The sequence below is a fragment of the Ranitomeya variabilis genome, chromosome 6, assembly GCF_051348905.1.
Source record: "Ranitomeya variabilis isolate aRanVar5 chromosome 6, aRanVar5.hap1, whole genome shotgun sequence".
In the NCBI taxonomy this organism is placed as follows: domain Eukaryota; kingdom Metazoa; phylum Chordata; class Amphibia; order Anura; family Dendrobatidae; genus Ranitomeya; species Ranitomeya variabilis.
In genome coordinates, this window is record NC_135237.1 from 12,740,083 (window position 1) to 12,758,678 (window position 18,596).

Here is an 18,596-nt window from a genome sequence, read left to right on the forward strand (position 1 = left end):
GCCCTCTGTATAACACTATTATGTGAGCTCTCTAGTAATGTGCTTTCTGTATAACACTGTTATGTGAGCACTCTAGTAATGTGCTCTCTGTATAACACTATTATGTGAGCACTCTAGTAATGTGCTCTCTGTATAACACTATTATGTGAGCACTCTAGTAATGTGCTCTCTATATAACACTGTTATGTGAGCACTCTAGTAATATGCTCTCTGTATAACACTATTATGTGAGCTCTCTAGTAATGTGCTCTCTGTATAACACTATTATGTGAGCACTCTAGTAATGTGCTCTCTGTATAACCCTGTTATGTGAGCTCTCTAGTAATGTGCTCTCTGTATAACACTATTATGTGAGCACTCTAGTAATGTGCTCTCTGTATAACACTATTATGTGAGCACTCTAGTAATATGCTCTCTGTATAACACTATTATGTGAGCACTCTAGCAATGCGCTCTCTGTATAACACGGTTATGTGAGCACTCTAGTAATGTGCCCTCTGTATAACACTATTATGTGAGCTCTCTAGTAATGTGCTTTCTGTATAACACTGTTATGTGAGCACTCTAGTAATGTGCTCTCTGTATAACACTATTATGTGAGCACTCTAGTAATGTGCTCTCTGTATAACACTATTATGTGAGCACTCTAGTAATGTGCTCTCTATATAACACTGTTATGTGAGCACTCTAGTAATATGCTCTCTGTATAACACTATTATGTGAGCTCTCTAGTAATGTGCTCTCTGTATAACACTATTATGTGAGCACTCTAGTAATGTGCTCTCTGTATAACCCTGTTATGTGAGCTCTCTAGTAATGTGCTCTCTGTATAACACTATTATGTGAGCACTCTAGTAATGTGCTCTCTGTATAACACTATTATGTGAGCACTCTAGTAATGTGCTCTCTGTATAACACTATTATGTGAGCTCTCTAGTAATGTGCTCTCTGTATAACACTTATGTGAGCACTCTAGTAATGTGCTGTCTGGATAACACTATTATGTGAGCACTCTAGTAATGTGCTCTCTGTATAACACTGTTATGTGAGCACTCTAGTAATGTGCTCTCTGTATAACACTATTATGTGAGCACTCTAGTAATGTGCTCTCTGTATAACACTATTATGTGAGCACTCTAGTAATGTGCTCTCTGTATAACAGTTATATGAGCTCTCTAGTAATGTGCTCTCTGTATAACACTATTATGTGAGCTCTCTAGTAATGTGCTCTCTGTATAACACTATTATGTGAGCACTCTAGTAATGTGCTCTCTGTATAACACTGTTATGTGAGCACTCTAGTAATGTGCTCTCTGTATAACACTATTATGTGAGCACTCTAGTAATGTGCTCTCTGTATAACACTGTTATGTGAGCTCTCTAGTAATGTGCTCTCTGTATAACACTGTTATGTGAGCACTCTAGTAATGTGCCCTCTGTATAACACTTATGTGAGCACTCTAGTAATGTGCTCTCTGTATAACACTATTATGTGAGCTCTCTAGTAATGTGCTCTCTGTATAACACTATTATGTGAGCTCTCTAGTAATGTGCCCTCTGTATAACACTGTTATGTGAGCTCTCTAGTAATGTGCTCTCTGTATAACACTATTATGTGAGCACTCTAGTAATGTGCTCTCTGTATAACACTCTTATGTGAGCACTCTAGTAATATGCCCTCTGCATAACACTATTATGTGAGCTCTCTAGTAATGTGCTCTCTGTATAACACTCTTATGTGAGCACTCTAGTAATGTGCCCTCTGTATAACACTATTATGTGAGCTCTCTAGTAATGTGCCCTCTGTATAACACTGTTATGTGAGCTCTCTAGTAATGTGCTCTCTGTATAACACTATTATGTGAGCACTCTAGTAATGTGCTCTCTGTATAACACTCTTATGTGAGCACTCTAGTAATATGCCCTCTGCATAACACTATTATGTGAGCTCTCTAGTAATGTGCTCTCTGTATAACACTCTTATGTGAGCACTCTAGTAATGTGCCCTCTGTATAACACTATTATGTGAGCACTCTAGTAATGTGCTCTCTGTATAACACTATTATGTGAGCACTCTAGTAATGTGCCGTCTGAATAACACTGTTATGTGAGCACTCTAGTAATGTGCCCTCTGTATAACACTATTATGTGAGCACTCTAGTAATGTGCTCTCTGTATAACACTGTTATGTGAGCACTCTAGTAATGTGCTCTCTGTATAACACTGTTATGTTAGCACTCTAGTAATGTGCTCTCTGTATAACACTGTTATGTGAGCACTCTAGTAATGTGCTCTCTGTATAACAGATATGTGAGCACTCTAGTAATGTGCTTTCTGTATAACACTATTATGTGAGCACTCTAGTAATGTGCTCTCTGTATAACACTGTTATGTGAGCTCTCTAGTAATGTACTCTCTGTATAACACTATTATGTGAGCTCTCTAGTAATGTGCTCTCTGTATAACACTATTATGTGAGCTCTCTAGTAATGTGCTCTCTGTATAACACTATTATGTGAGCACTCTAGTAATGTGCTCTCTGTATAACACTATTATGTGAGCACTCTAGTAATGTGCCCTCTGTATAACACTATTATGTGAGCACTCTAGTAATGTGCTCTCTGTATAACACTGTTATGTGAGCTCTCTAGTAATGTGCTCTCTGTATAACAGTTATGTGAGCACTCTAGTAATGTGCTCTCTGTATAACACTATTATGTGAGCACTCTAGTAATGTGCTCTCTGTATAACACTGTTATGTGAGCACTCTAGTAATGTGCTCTCTGTATAACACTATTATGTGAGCACTCTAGTAATGTGCTCTCTGTATAACACTATTATGTGAGCTCTCTAGTAATGTGGTCTCTGTATAACACTGTTATGTGAGCACTCTAGTAATGTGCTCTCTGTATAACACTATTATGTGAGCACTCTAGTAATGTGCTCTCTGTATAACACTATTATGTGAGCACTCTAGTAATGTGCTCTTTGTATAACACTATTATGTGAGCACTCTAGTAATGTGCTCTCTGTATAACACTGTTATGTGAGCACTCTAGTAATGTGCTCTCTGTATAACACTATTATGTGAGCACTCTAGTAATGTGCCCTCTGTATAACACTATTATGTGAGCACTCTAATAATGTGCTCTTTGTATAACACTATTATGTGAGCACTCTAGTAATGTGCTCTTTGTATAACACTATCATCGCTATTACATCACATGGATGTGTGCTTGGGTCATCTTCCTGCTGTAACACAAATGATGGGCTACTAAGTGCAGAGCACTGAATGCTGATGAATGCTGTCGTCGCCGTGGTGGGTAATGTGCCGTGATTTTGGAATAAATCACTAATGTGACCAGCAAAGTTGCTCCCACCCTCACACCGCCCCTCCAGGCTTCACTCTCATCCCCTCACACTTTCATTGTCTCACCAAAACATGGAGCTTGTACCTGAAATATCGAATTCTGAGACTACAGTACAGAATTCCACCAATGTAATGTCCGGTCCTTGTGATGCACGGTCCATGCAGGTCTCTCCTTGTTTGTGGTCCCCAATAGTGGCTTCTTTGCAGCAATTTGATAATGGAGCCCTGCTCCACGCAGTCTCCTCTGCTTAGCTGAGTGCTGAGATGTATCTGCTACTTGATGTCTGTACATCATTTATGAGCTGTTATCTGAATGGCTGTCAGTTTATGTTTTCTGAGGCTTGTAACTCGGATAAACCTATCCTCTGCAGCAGAGGTAATTCTTGGTAATCCTTTCCTGTGATAGTCCTCATTAAAACTAGTGTCATTATAGCAATTGATGGTTTTCATGACTGCAGTTGATGATAACTTCAAAGCTCTAGCAATTTTCCAAACTTGCCTTCCTATACCTTACACTAACGATGGACTATGGTTTCCCTGTGCTCAGCTGAGTCTTCCTTGCCTTATTCTGGCTTAGGTCAGTTGTAGGACATGTCTCAGCATGGTATGGAGCTGTGAATCAACTCTGCCTCCAGAACACACCTGATGGGCGCAAACACTTTCTGAAGGCCGGTGATTCCATGAATGAACTGTTGATGAGGCAGCTTGTGCATTGGAGACATTCCAGGTGATGACCTGATGAAGCTGCTGAGAGGGTGTAAAGCCACTATCAGAGTAATAGGGGACCACCAGGAGGAATCTAAGACGTAACATTCTGGTTTGTGTCACTCCGGTCTCTTTACTCCTTGCTTCCATGTGTGCTCCCTCATGGTTTTGCTGACTTCAGCCAGAATCTACAATATGCACATTCCAATAAGAACAAGGAAAACCATTGCATGATCAGGGTTGTCAGAACTTTTAACTGGTAATGAAGATACTGATTTTCTCTAGATAGTGGGCACTATATGGCAGAAATATTTAGCTACTTATTGCTCTCTTACTCCTGTGGACATGCTGATCCAGCTCTGGCGCTACAGAATTATGCTGGAATCTCACCTTCCACTGCGTGTTGCCGTCGGGCCCTGTCATGAGCCATGGCTTGCCTAATGCTGGCACTAATACTTGCTACATGGACACTGTTACCAGCACAACATGTGGCTTTGGTCATTTGATTATTGATCGATCAGACACATTGTATCTGACATTCGGCATTTGTGTAGACAATGTCGTTATGAGTGACTGACTTCCATATTTCCTCCGGTGATCCAATACTTTGTATCCAGAGGACATTTACATGCTGAGCTCGTCTTCCTCCATGGTGGAGCCTAATTACCGTGAACCCTCCTTCTGGCCACGCATTTCTGCTCCCATTTCATGGTGGCAGCAGATTAGTGTCGCATTATTACTGAGTCGTGCAATGATGTTCTGCTTCTTATAAGAGACGAGATCTTAATTATGGAATAGGAAAGCAGAAGTGTAGATTATAATTGTTCATAATTATAGCCCCCATCATCTATATAACGGTTAAACCATCAGATATTCCCCACATCCGACTCGTATATTACACATGCTGCTCACACGTAGGATTCACATAGAATAACAATTCCCTGTGGATGATTTACCTGTACTGTCAGCAGAACACTGGCTACTTTATCCAGGCACTGGCATTATCTGAGTGATTTATAGCAGTGTTATCTAGGTAATATATGGCGGTATTGTGAAGACACAGCATTTAATCTTACTTATGCCAGCCATATATTTTCAGTAGGTCAGGAGACATAGACTATTGTTCATATGGGTCTGGACACTAACTCTTGAATTGATGTTTGTGAATTGTTGAATGGCTGCTGTTTACCTATTATATCAGCTCCTACAATTTATTGTGTTGCTATCTTTGTAGGACAGGGACGCAGGGTCATTGAGCAATCAATGTTTGCTAATATGTTGACTACCCATTGTATAGGTCCATGTAGCTTGTTGGCCTGAAAAACAGTGCTTAAAGGACCATGGTCCTAGCTCGAGGAATACCGATCCGCTTCATTGATCATCACTAAACCCATGGAGACATTAGGAGAAGCCATGTTGGGACCCTCAGGGCACCTGTCACCATGGAGATGTTTGGAAAAGCCTGGTTGGGGCCCTTCGGTCAGCTGGCAATGTACCTCAATGGATTGCCAACTTCCTAAGATTGTTGTTACCCTCTCCCTGTGGGTGCCCGCCAACAGCGGGATACCACTGGTGATGGTAGTCACCCTGGAAGATTCAAAGTCTCAGCTACTCTTGATTCTGGCGAGCCAGCTGAAGGGTGAGACTCTGTAATTTGCACTATCTTGGGTATTTTCTGTGACTGTTCTATATGTTATCGTCTGTTGTTGATCCAATGAATTATTGACACACTGTTTTACCATCACCTTGTGTTGTCTTAGTAGTGTATTATGTCCATGGGAAAACGAGAGCGGGCGTTCATTGGGATGAGCCATTGTCCATACAGTCTTTCTCAAAACAGCCGGGCCAGCGGATGAGAGCCTCCATTGACTCTCATGTCTACCCACCTGGTGGCAGTGGTGGGATACTACTCAACCTGGTGAATCCAAGGAAACTGCAGGGAACTGGTGTTCGTAGACACCGTCCAAGAGCTCCACAACCAGGGAGGCATATAGACAGACCCAGCAGGACATAGGCGGAGCAAACACAGCAGGTTTCAGATGCCACCATGTCCAACTCCACCAGCTCAGCCTTGGGATGAGGACCAGAGTGGATATACTGTACATCCTCACAGGAAACGGCAATCACAGGAGTTATGCCAGCTTTGACAGCTCGAATACAGGATTATGACTCTCAGTTGAATTTGACCCAGGAACCACAGGATGTGGAGGACGCCATGTGTGGACACAATGAATATGAGTCTGTTCTCATCTATTGCGTGAGGAGTTACCCAGTTCAAGCTGAGAACCAGGATAATAATGATCGGAATCCTATCATGTCTGGCTAATTAAGATGGGTGAGCAAATTCACAACACAGCATTTAATCTTAATTATGCTGACATATATTTTCAGTAGGCCAGGAGACATAGACTATTGTTCATATGAGTCTGAACATTGACTCTTGAATTGATGTTTCTGAATTGTTGAATGGCTGCTGTTTACCTATTATATCAGCAGTTTACTGTGTTGCTATTAGTGATGAGCGAACATGCTAGGATAAGGTATTATCACTTGAACAATCAATGTTTGCTAATATGTTGCTTACTCAAATGAGAGTTAATCTCATTCCACCTTCCCCCTTACCAGTGAATGATGGCCTGGAGGACAGCTGTGGGTGTTAAAAGGGATTTTTATCGTTCTGCAATGAAACTCTATAGAACAGCAGCCAAGGCACCATAGCTCCATCAAGAGGAATACATATTTGACATTATACAGGATGCCAGCTTAAGGGACAATGGTCCTAGCTGGAGGAATACAGATCTGCATCATTGACCATCACTAAACCCATGGAGATGTTTGGAGAAGCCAGGTTGGGACCTTCCGTTTACCTGGCCCCATTGAGACATTTAGAGAAGCCAGGTTGGGACCCTATGGTCACCTGGAAATGTACTTCAATGTATTGTCAGCTTCATAAGCTTGTCATTGCCTCCTGTCTGTGGGTGCCCGCCAAAAGCGGGGTACCACTGGTGGGGGTAGTTGGCCATGGAAGCCCCGAAGTTGCAGCTGCTCTAATCATGGCGAGTCAGTGGAAGGGTGAGACTCTGTAATTTGCACCATCTTGTATATGTTATTGTCTGTTAATCAAGTAATGTATTGCCACACTGTTTTACCTTCACCCTGTGTTGTCTGAGTGCAGGTGTTCAGGGGGATGAGCCATGGTCCATGCGGTCTTTGTAGTGGTATTGTCTAAGTAATATATAATGGTTTTATCTAAGAGCTATATGGCGGCATCTAAGTAATATATAGTGGTATTATCTAAGTAATATATAGTGGTATTATCTAAGTAATATATAGCGGTATTATCTAAGAACTATATGGCGGTATTCCCTAAGAACTATATGGCAGTATTATCTGAGTAATATACAGCGGTATTATCTAAGAACTATAACGCGGTATTATCTAAGTAATATATAGAGGTATTATCTAAGAACTATAAGGTGGTATTTAAGTAATAAATACCTGTATAATCTAAGAACTACTACATGGCGGTATTACCAAAGAACTATATAGCAGTAGTATCTGAGTTATATAGCAGTATTATATAAGCAATATATAGTGGTATTATCTAAGAACTATATGTCGGTATTATCTAAGTAATATATAGCGGTATTATCTAAGTAATATATACCAGTATTATCTAAGAACAATAAGGCGGTATTTAAGTAATAAATAGCTGTATTATCTAAGAACTGTATGGCGGTATTATCTAAGAACAATATGGTTATTATCTGAGTATATATAGCAGTATTATCTAAGTAGTATATAGCGGTATTTAAGTAAAATATAGCGGTATTATCTAAGAACTTTATGGCAGTATTATCTAAGTAATGTATAGCAGTATTATCTAAGTAATATATGGCGGTATTATCTAAGTAATATATAGCAGTATTTAAGTTACATATAGCGGTATTATCTAAGAACTATATGGCAGTATTATCTAAGTAATGTATAGCAGTAGCTCACTAGAAAAACCCTATTAAAATATAACCTTTAATGCGTATAATAAAATAGAAACACAATATCTAGATATCCACTAAATAGAAAATGCCTCAAATGTAGTGGGCTGTAGAGTACTGGAGATTCTCTAATCTCTCTATGTCGCTAGTATAATGTTAATTTAGCTAATAACCACCTCTGCTGGTACATTAAGATAGATGCAGAGGTAAGCCCACCTCACAAAAAAAAATTGCACCAAACCGTTTCTCTTGATGAAACGTGGTAGAATTGTGCTTACATATAGTAACAGTCTCACTCAACCAATGTGCAGAAATGAGTGATCTGCCCCAAGATACCAATCTACCTGGATGCCTACCTAAGTGCCAAGGTTGGCACCCTAAGAAAACGAGAATGCTGCCCCCGCTCGTCCGGTGGCTGTCCCTAATCTCCTGATACTCCGTATAAGACTTTAGTAAGACTATAGTGCTGGAGTAATGTATGCACAGACAAAATATATATAACCAGCAGGAAATCAGGATATGTAAATGTGGAAAAAAGGGGACAGTGCAAACAATCTTATCCAATACACATAATAATCACTGGTATGCGATCACAAGAGTTATTGGTATGTAGGTACTATTGCAGCAGCTATCTCATCATCCCCGAACCATGGGAGTAAGCAGGGAGTATATGGTGCTGATGGAGCGCCCCCACGTGTAGGGCAATGGGGTACTCGGTACCGGGTCTATCTCTCTGGGTTCTGGGGATGTCACGGTGGCCCGACCCGGTCCATGGCCCTTCTGAGGGGCGTCCAATTAAAAGTGAAGTAGTTTGTACGGTGTTCGTGACGCCACCTGTGGTATTCGGTCAGGGTGACTGACGCTGCTAGGGGTCCGCTGGGGTGATGGAATGGCAGCTAGATGATGTACCTTCCCACAGGTGAAGTATGTCCCCAGGGCTTCCCAGTTGTATAGGTGGTGATGGTGGACGTCCTAAGGCGCAATGAATAACGAGGACACAAAGGTTGCAGTCTCTTTACCTTTTACTGAAGACTTCAGAGTCCACAGTCCAGAGTACTGCTAACAGGGCTGGCTGAATCCGGCCGGGCCGAAGGCACATCCAGAGTTCCCTTATCCAGGTGGAAATCAGTAGCCTTCCTACTAGCGCCTGTGTGTTGTAGTACCTCCCTGCTGAGCACCACGAGATAGTCCTCACAACTGTCGTGTATGTTTCTGTTCTTTCTCTCCGTCTCCCAGATGGTATGGATAGGACAACCCGTATGACGGGGTAGGCCTGGAGCTATTTTATAGGACCCTAGAGACGCCCCTCTCCCACAATTTGCCTCCGTGTCTTCATAGGTATTAAGGTCGGGCAGCCAACTTGGAATCGACTGTCGTGCCGGTCTCTGAAGTAATGCGTAGAGGCTATTACTCCCTCGGTGCTCCAGCCACCGGCTACATGCCTCAGGAGGCTGCCGATCTCGGGGCAGAACTCCTCCCGGTATTATCTCCTTGTGCTGTGACTTCGTTTCTCACTCTCCACAATACAATTCCTTTCTTGTCCTTTCTTAGGATGCTGCCGCACGTGGGGCAGGCGCAGCTCTGTAACGTTCTATCTCGTGCTTGGCCTCTGTCAGGATCCCACCCCTGACAGGGACCCTCTGTCTGCAGCTCAGATGTTCCTCCTTCTCCCCCTGTCTGCCTGACAGGTCCTCTCTGGGTCAAACCCAGGCAGCTTCTCCCTGACTTCCTACCAACCCAACAGTTTTACCCGTGTGTGAGGAGTGGCCTAATAGATAGAACCTTTGCTCCCCCTGGTGGCCGGAGTGTGAAGTGTAGTGTGTGACTGTGATACCTGGTCAGGTGAACTCCTTTAGTGCCATCAGATGTAACATCACTCCCCCTGGTGGAAGAGCGACATTACTGCAACGACCAGGACTCTGGGGCGCTGCACTGACATAGACAACAGGCTCTCATGATAATGAATACATATTTCAGCAGATATAATTACACACCGAAGCACCACATGAAAAATAATCTAGAAAATCGTCAGATAGCCAGTAAGGACTCAAACGTCCTAATGATACCACTGTACTTATCTACTGGGATGTGGTGCTGCACGTAGGTGGCTGAAGACCATGATGATACGACTCTTCAGATGAAAGAAGCAGACTCTCAACGCTTTTCCCCCATAAACGGGTTCATCAGGAGAGGTTCATGGTAGCATGGCAGTGGAGAGTGGTCCCAAAGATGAGGCTGCCTAATGTATAGCGGTATTATCTAAGAACTGTATGGCGGTATTATCTAAGTAATATATAGCGGTATTATCTAAGAACTGTATGGCGGTATTATCTAAGTAATATATAGCGGTATTATCTAAGAACTGTATGGCAGTATTATCTAAGTAACATATAGGGGTATTATCTAAGAACTGTGTGGCGGTATTATCTAAATAATATATAGCGGCATTATCTAAGAACTATATGGCGGTATTATCTAAGTAATATGTAGCGGTATTATCTAAGAACTGTATGGCGGTATTATCTAAGTAACATATAGGGGTATTATCTAAGAACTGTGTGGCTGTATTATCTAAGTAATATATAGCGATATTATCTAAGAACTGTATGCTGGTATTATCTGAGTAATGTATCGTGGTTATCTAAGTTTGATATAGCAGTATTATGTAATAACGACATATCGGTATTATCTGAGTGATTGGGAGATATATATATATAAATATCAGTATTATCTAAGAAATGTATAGTGATATTATCTAAGTATGATATTGCAGTCTTATTTAGGAACTACACTCACCGGCCACTTTATTAGGTACACCATGCTAGTAACGGGTTGGACCCCTTTTGCCTTCAGAACTGCCTCAATTCTTCGTGGCATAGATTCAACAAGGTGCTGGAAGCATTCCTCAGAGATTTTGGTCCATATTGACATGATGGCATCACACAGTTGCCGCAGATTTGTCGGCTGCACATCCCAAAGATGCTCCATACAAGGCAGGATGGATCCATGCTTTCATGTTGTTTACGCCAAATTCTGACCCTACCATCCGAATGTCGCAGCAGAAATCGAGACTCATCAGACCAAGCAACGTTTTTCCAATCTTCTACTGTCCAATTTCGATGAGCTTGTACAAATTGTAGCCTCAGTTTCCTGTTCTTAGCTGAAAGGAGTGGTACCCGGTGTGGTCTTCTGCTGCTGTAGCCCATCTGCCTCAAAGTTCGACGCACTGTGCGTTCAGAGATGCTCTTAGGCCTACCTTGGTTGTAACGGGTGGCGATGTGAGTCACTGTTGCCTTTCTATCAGCTCGAACCAGTCTGCCCATTCTCCTCTGACCTCTGGCATCAACAAGGCATTTCCGCCCACAGAACTGCCGCTCACTGGATTTTTCTTCTTTTTCGGACCATTCTCTGTAAACCCTAGAGATGGTTGTGTGTGAAAATCCCAGTAGATCAGCAGTTTCTGAAATACTCAGACCAGGCCTTCTGGCACCAACAACCATGCCACGTTCAAAGGCACTCAAATCACCTTTCTTCCCCATACTGATGCTCGGTTTGAACTGCAGGAGATTGTCTTGACCATGTCTACATGCCTAAATGCACTGAGTTGCCGCCATGTGATTGGCTGATTAGAAATTAAGTGTTAACAAGAAGTTGGACAGGTGTACCTAATAAAGTGGCCGGTGAGTGTATATGGCTGTGTTATATGAGTAGTATATAGCGGTATTATTAAAGCAATATATATAGTGGTATTATCTAATGACTACATGGAGGTATTATCAAGATAAAATATAGCGGTATTATCCAAGTAATATATAGTAGTATTATCTACGCTACGCAATATGTAGCGTTATTGTCTAAGTAATGTATAGCAGTTTTATCTAAGTAATATATAATAGTATTATATAACTAATATATAGCAGCATTATCTAAATAATCTAACGGTATTATCTAAGTAATAAATAGCGGTGTTATCAAAGTAATGAATAGCGGTGTTATCTAAGTAATGAATGGTGGTCTTATTTGAGTATTGTATGGTGGTATTAATTATAAATAAACAGTTGATTTACTCAGTCACTGTATAGTTGCATTATCTAAGTAATGATGTACTGTATGGTCATATTATCTACTTAATGCATGATATTATTCAGTTACTGTTATGTACAGTGGTCTTGCTCAGTAACTGTATAGTGATATAATTTAAGAAATATATGTCATGTATGGTGGTATTATCTGAGTACAGTATGGCGGATTTATTCAGTCACTGTCTGATGGTATTATCTATGTCAGGATTGGACAATTCATTTTCCCATTGGCCCACTTTATAAAACATTACTATTGTGGAGGCCAAACCAAGGTGGTGATCTTAATTTTGCTCATTATTATTATTTTGAATATTTTATGTTGTTGTTTACTGCTTGATATTGAGCAGAATTAAGTGTTTTACTAGCTGCTAGAGGTGACCGAGTCGTTTGAAACTTGTTGTGAAGCACAGGTACTCCAATTGCCGTGAAAAGACTTATGTAACACTCTGAGGTCTCCTAGGACGGTATCCAATCCCCTTAAATCTCATTAATGAAAACACAGACTTGGTACTGTCAGGGTGACCTCACCATAGAAACTAATGGTAACCAGCAATAACCAACAGCTCATTTAGTTTAATAACACAGCGCACTAACATTTGCATGTTTTATAAAATAAAAGCCAAAATCAGCCTGTTAATCAATTGTGATCAGGCAGACTGTTCTGTGCAGAACACTGACTGAAACTGACGGTGTCGCTGTCAGAGGGAACATGCAAAGTGTGGCAGCAGTGTCAGGCTGTCGTCACACTAGCAGTATTTGGTCAGTATTTTACATCAGTATTTGTAGCCAAAACCAGGAGTGGAACAATTAGAGGAAAAGTATAATAGAAACATCTGCTCCACTTCTGCATTTATCACCCACTCCTGGTTTTGGCTACAAATACTGATGTAAAATACTGACCAAATACTGAGCGTGTGACGGCAGCCTTACTGTGAGGAGTACGCTTGTCAGATCCGACTAGTGAAATAGTTGTGTGAAAACAGACATACACACTTACATGTCTACATTTTTTTAATTTTCTATTTTTTTTGCAACAAAATTCAACATCATTCCCTAAAATGACACAGTAAGAAATTCTGGGTAGATACAAGACCATTGAGCCAGCACCTGCAACAGGGCGCTGTAATGCTGTATTGTGTACGGATGTAAAATTTGACTAGTAAAATGGATATGCAAAAAAAAAAAAATTGACACGCACACTTTGAGAGTTTGACAGGCGCAGTTACTGTAGATCTCTGGATTTTACTGAATTATGATTTATATTTTAACATTCCTGCTTTCACAAAAAGGATTGTACAGGGAATGAAAAAACTCATTACAGTTGCTTGTGATAAGCAGCACCGTCTCTGACACTGATAGCGCTGTTCTGTGACTTGCTGCTGCTTTCTGGTGCATTAAGAAGAAGAGAAAATGTATGATTGTAATTCACAAGCAGCAGAACAGATGCAGCTCCACCACATCATTGATTAGTCACACTAAGGCTATGTGCACACGTTGCGGATTAGGTTCAGGAGTTTCTGGTGCGGATTCTGCCTCTCCTGGCAGAAAACGCAGCTGCGGATTTGTCGCGTTTTTTTGTGCGGATCCGCAGCATTTTTTGTGTGTTTTTTCTGCTTTTTTTGGCGGATTTGCTGCTTTTTTACCCCTGCGGATTTCTATAATGGAATGGGTACAAAAACGCTGCAGATTCTCAAAAAAGAAGTGACATGCTACTTCTTTTAAACTGCAGCGTTTTCGCACCGGATTTTCCTCAACGTGTGCACAGCTTTTTTTTTTCTCATTGATTGACATTGTACTGTAAATCAATTGCGGATATGCAGCGTTTCTGCACCCCAAAAAACGCTGCAGATCCTCAGAGAATCCACAACGTGTGCACATAGCCTTAGTTGGGCAATGCTGCTCTCCCTGCTAATACAAATGAAAAGCCTTCTTGTAACCTGCATTCTTACCTGTAACAGCAAATCAAAGCAATAATTTACTGCTTCTTATAAAGTTTATATAATTTGTTCCTTTAAATCAGCCTTATATATAAATAACAGGTAAAGATGTACATGCATCAACAGCCCCCACAAAGTATCATGACGTCATTGCCCCACACACAGCATAATGTCGCCACAGCCCTCCACACACAATATGATGTTACCATAGCCCCCCCCACAGTATTGTGCCACCACAATCCTCCACACACAGCATGATGTTGCCACAGCCCTCCACACACAGTATGATGCCACCATAGCCCTCCACACACAGCATGATGTCACCATAGCCCTCCACACACAGTATGATGCCACCATAGCCCTCCACACACAGCATGATGTGACCACAGCCCCCTACATAGTATGATATAACCACAGCCCTCTACGCACAGTATGATGTCACCATAGCCCTCTACGCACAGTTGAAGTTGCCATAGCCCTCTACGCACAGTTGATGTCACCACAGCGCCCCACACAAAGTATAGTTTCACCATAATCCTCCACACACAGTATGATGCCACCATAGCCCCCACAGAGTATTGTGCCACCACAGCGCTCCACACACAGTATTGTGCCACCACAGTCCTCCACACACAGTATGATGTCACCATAGCCCTCCACACAGTATGATGCCACCAGTCCTCCACACACAGTATGATGACCTCACAGCCCCTCTACACAGTATGATATAACCACAGCCCTCCACACACAGTATGATGTCACCACAGCCCTCCACACAGTATTGTGCCGCCACAGCCCTCCACACACAGTATGATGCCATGTATTGTTTACCTATAATGATAAAATGGGTAAGTGATGGACATATCATTGAGTTTTTATGGATTTAGTGGTTTTGTATTTTTTGAGGGTTTTTTTTTACTTTATTTCACCCCCCTGTATAAAATCAGTCTTTTTTCTGTCTTTACAGCTCCCAAAACTGAACCGAAGAAGAAGGATGTGCCTACTGTTTCTGGGAAAGTCGATGCAGAAGATGCCAAGAAGGATGCGAAAGGGGGCAAGAAAAAAGAAGGGGAGAAAGGCAAAGAAGATGTGAAAGATGGCAAGAGTAAAGGAGAAGGAAAAGAGGACAAAGATGGTGGAAAGAAAAAGGAAGGGGAAAAGGGAGGGGCAGAGAAGAAAGGCGGCAAAGACCCTGCAGGTGGAGCAAAAGCTGGTGGAAAAGGCGGAGATGCTAAAGGTGGTGGCAAAGGAGGAGGAGACGCTAAAGCTGGTGGCAAAGGAGGGGGTGATGCTAAAGCTGGTGGCAAAGGAGGAGGAGATGCTAAAGCTGGTGGCAAAGGAGGAGGAGATGCTAAAGCTGGTGGCAAAGGAGGAGAAACCTCTAAGAAACCTCCAGCAAAAAAATAATGGCTATGACAATGGACACTGGATGACCCTGCCAACCAGATACCTGGACTCATTGATATTCTATTCTCAAGAGGTTGGTACACAAAATGAGAATGCTTGGTCTGGGGGAAAATGTGTGTAAATGGGTTAGTAACTGGCTTAGTGATAGAAAGCACAGGGTGGTTATAGTCTCTAACTGGGTCGCTGTGACCTGTGGGGACCGCAGGGGTCGGTATTGGGACCTGTTCTCTTCAACATATTCATTAACGATCTGGTAGAAGGTTTACACAGTAAAATATTGATATTTGCAGATGATACAAAACTATGTAAAGCAGTTAATACAAGAGAAGATAGTATTCTGCTACAGATGGATCTGGATAAGTTGGAAACTTGGGCTGAAAGGTGGCAGATGAGGTTTAACAATGATAAATGTAAGGTTATACACATGGGAAGAAGGAATCAATATCACCATTACACACTGAACGGGAAACCACTGGGTAAATCTGACAGGGAGAAGGACTTGGGGATCCTAGTTAATGATAAACTTACCTGGAGCAGCCAATGCCAGGCAGCAGCTGCCAAGGCAAACAGGATCATGGGGTGCATTAAAAGAGGTCTGGATACACATGATGAGAGCATTATACTGCCTCTGTACAAATCCCTAGTTAGACCGCACATGGAGTACTGTGTCCAGTTTTGGGCGCCGGTGCTCAGGAAGGATATAATGGAACTAGAGAGAGTACAATGGAGGGCAACAAAATTAATAAAGGGGATGGGAGAACTACAATACCCAGATAGATTAGCGAAATTAGGATTATTTAGTCTAGAAAAAAGACGACTGAGGGGCGATCTAATAACCATGTATAAGTATATAAGGGGACAATACAAATATCTCGCTGAGGATCTGTTTATACCAAGGAAGGTGACGGGCACAAGGGGGCATTCTCTGCGTCTGGAGGAGAGAAGGTTTTTCCACCAACATAGAAGAGGATTCTTTACTGTTAGGGCAGTGAGAATCTGGAATTGCTTGCCTGAGGAGGTGGTGATGGCGAACTCAGTCGAGGGGTTCAAGAGAGGCCTGGATGTCTTCCTGGAGCAGAACAATATTGTAACATACAATTATTAGGTTCTGTAGAAGGACGGAGATCTGGGGATTTATTATGATGGAATATAGGCTGAACTGGATGGACAAATGTCTTTTTTCGGCCTTACTAACTATGTTACTATGTTATATGTATGTATATATGTATGTATACGTTACTTGGCCAAAAGAGTGAAACATTTTTTATGTCAGAGTAGAAAAGGTGACGAGAAGAAATTTAGGTCTTTTCTATATTGGGATGAACAAGTAGAAATGTGCAATAATAAGTCATGGAAAAATGTTTTGTGGGTTTTCTATTCAATAAGAATTGTAGAAAATGGGAATCTCTTATAGAAATTGTAAATAAAGTTCCAGAGAAAGGAAATTGCAAGCGCATGTCCATTAAGTGAAGTATTCAGACATCTTATGGCCCAATAGCAAAGTTTACCGTCCTTTAGTAAAGCTCTGGTCCACTGGTCAGATTTTAGGTCTGATACCTGCGCTGTATTTTTTCATTATCAGCAGAAACAGCTTTTTCTTCATGACTTTGTTAATAAAACTTTAGCCGTCTGTAACCACCTGGTGGTATATGGATCGACATAGATGATATTTTAGTGTAACAAAAATGAGATGAATCCATCTGCCTCATACTGCGGAATCCTAATGGTGCGTAAAATATTGACAGTGTCCCGCTCCATTCCGGTGTTCTGATGTGTCGGCATGTGATGATCAGCTGCAGTTTTCTGTTATTATGGTACCACACTATCTTTTCCTACTCTGGCATTTGCCTTCACCAAACCCAAATTCTGAGGAAATCTTTCTCAGGGTGACCGGTAGAGGAGAGGTAATGGTTTACAGGCACACAGCTATGACACCGTTCTAAGCTGGAGTTGATCCCAGGGGTTTTATTCAAGCTTCTTTTCATCACACAGAATCACTTCTCTTCATGCAATGGTTCATCAACAAATGTGAAAGTCTCTTCGCACACAGTGTCTTAACCTAAGCAGAACTGTACCTTGCTCATGCAGTGAGGTGGAGGGAAGGGGATGAGTCCAGTGCTGTAGCTCACTTGCTTCTATCTAGAGGTAATAAAGATGCTCCTGGCTGTCTTGACTGCTTTTATGATTATAGCAATCACTTCCCAGGAAGAAATGGTCTATACAGCTTGTCTGATTTCTATCTGCACACCTTACTCTTGGATCTCCTAGACAAAATAACAACTTCCCCTATATCCCCTAGGGCTGAGCTAACCACTCCCTGTCTGCTATAACCATTTTAACCCCTTTAGTTGCTAGATGATTCTAAATCAACAGTGCAGCTTCTATCTGTCACAATGCAATTCTGCATGTGTCCATGTATACTTACAATTACGTGGTTGAGACCCCCATCCTTTCCAGTGTCCTGTTCGCAGTTCCCGTAATTACCTTCAGCCTCATCCTTGCTGGCTTTGATATGAGCTGGAGAAATCATTTTTTTACGCCGATTATAAGGTTTTCTGCTTTTAATGAAAATAAATGGAGAACAAATCCGTAAAATTCACCGTAGCCTCCTGTGGCGGAATGAGCAGAATTCTCTCTGATAGATTTGTTTCTCTCGCATTCAGGCTAGTGTCCATTTTCAGGTTGCGTCTGGTAGGTTTTTTTTAAGCTGGACACAACTGACACCAACATGTGCAGCTTGAACACCGATGCGGCCTCCATCGCCGGATCGGGAGACCCTGCACGGTACACGTGCTGATCCAGTGCAATGACTGATGCACTGCAGGAATGGGAACGATCCCATTAGAGGAATGATCGTACACTGTGTCCTTGTGGATCCTTGCCACAGGAGCAGGTCAAACTCATGGACTCAGCAGTAAAAACAGATCTTTCGGCGATAGTCGCCAGATAACGGCGGGTGGAGAAATGGCTGCTATGTAGTCTCCCTCTATATAGACCCCCTATGAGGATGTCACCATCCCGTGCAGGAGGGGCAGAATGGACCCAATTAGGTAAGTGAATTCACAAGATGGATCAAAGCTCGACTTTCTCCAGACATAAC

General features: G+C 41.9%; 1 protein-coding gene across 2 annotated transcripts in view; it reads left to right on the forward strand.

Annotated features, from left to right (window-relative positions):
* The window catches only part of TMIE (transmembrane inner ear), a 112,711-nt gene extending 95,694 nt beyond the window's left edge, over window positions 1-17,017 (forward strand). For both annotated transcript variants that reach the window (XM_077271756.1, XM_077271757.1), the window contains exon 4: window positions 15,057-17,017. In XM_077271756.1, the coding sequence (XP_077127871.1) occupies window positions 15,057-15,496 (440 nt within the window). In that variant the 3' untranslated portion in view covers window positions 15,497-17,017. The remainder of the gene's footprint in view (window positions 1-15,056) is intronic.
* Window positions 17,018-18,596: the final 1,579 nt, after the last annotated feature.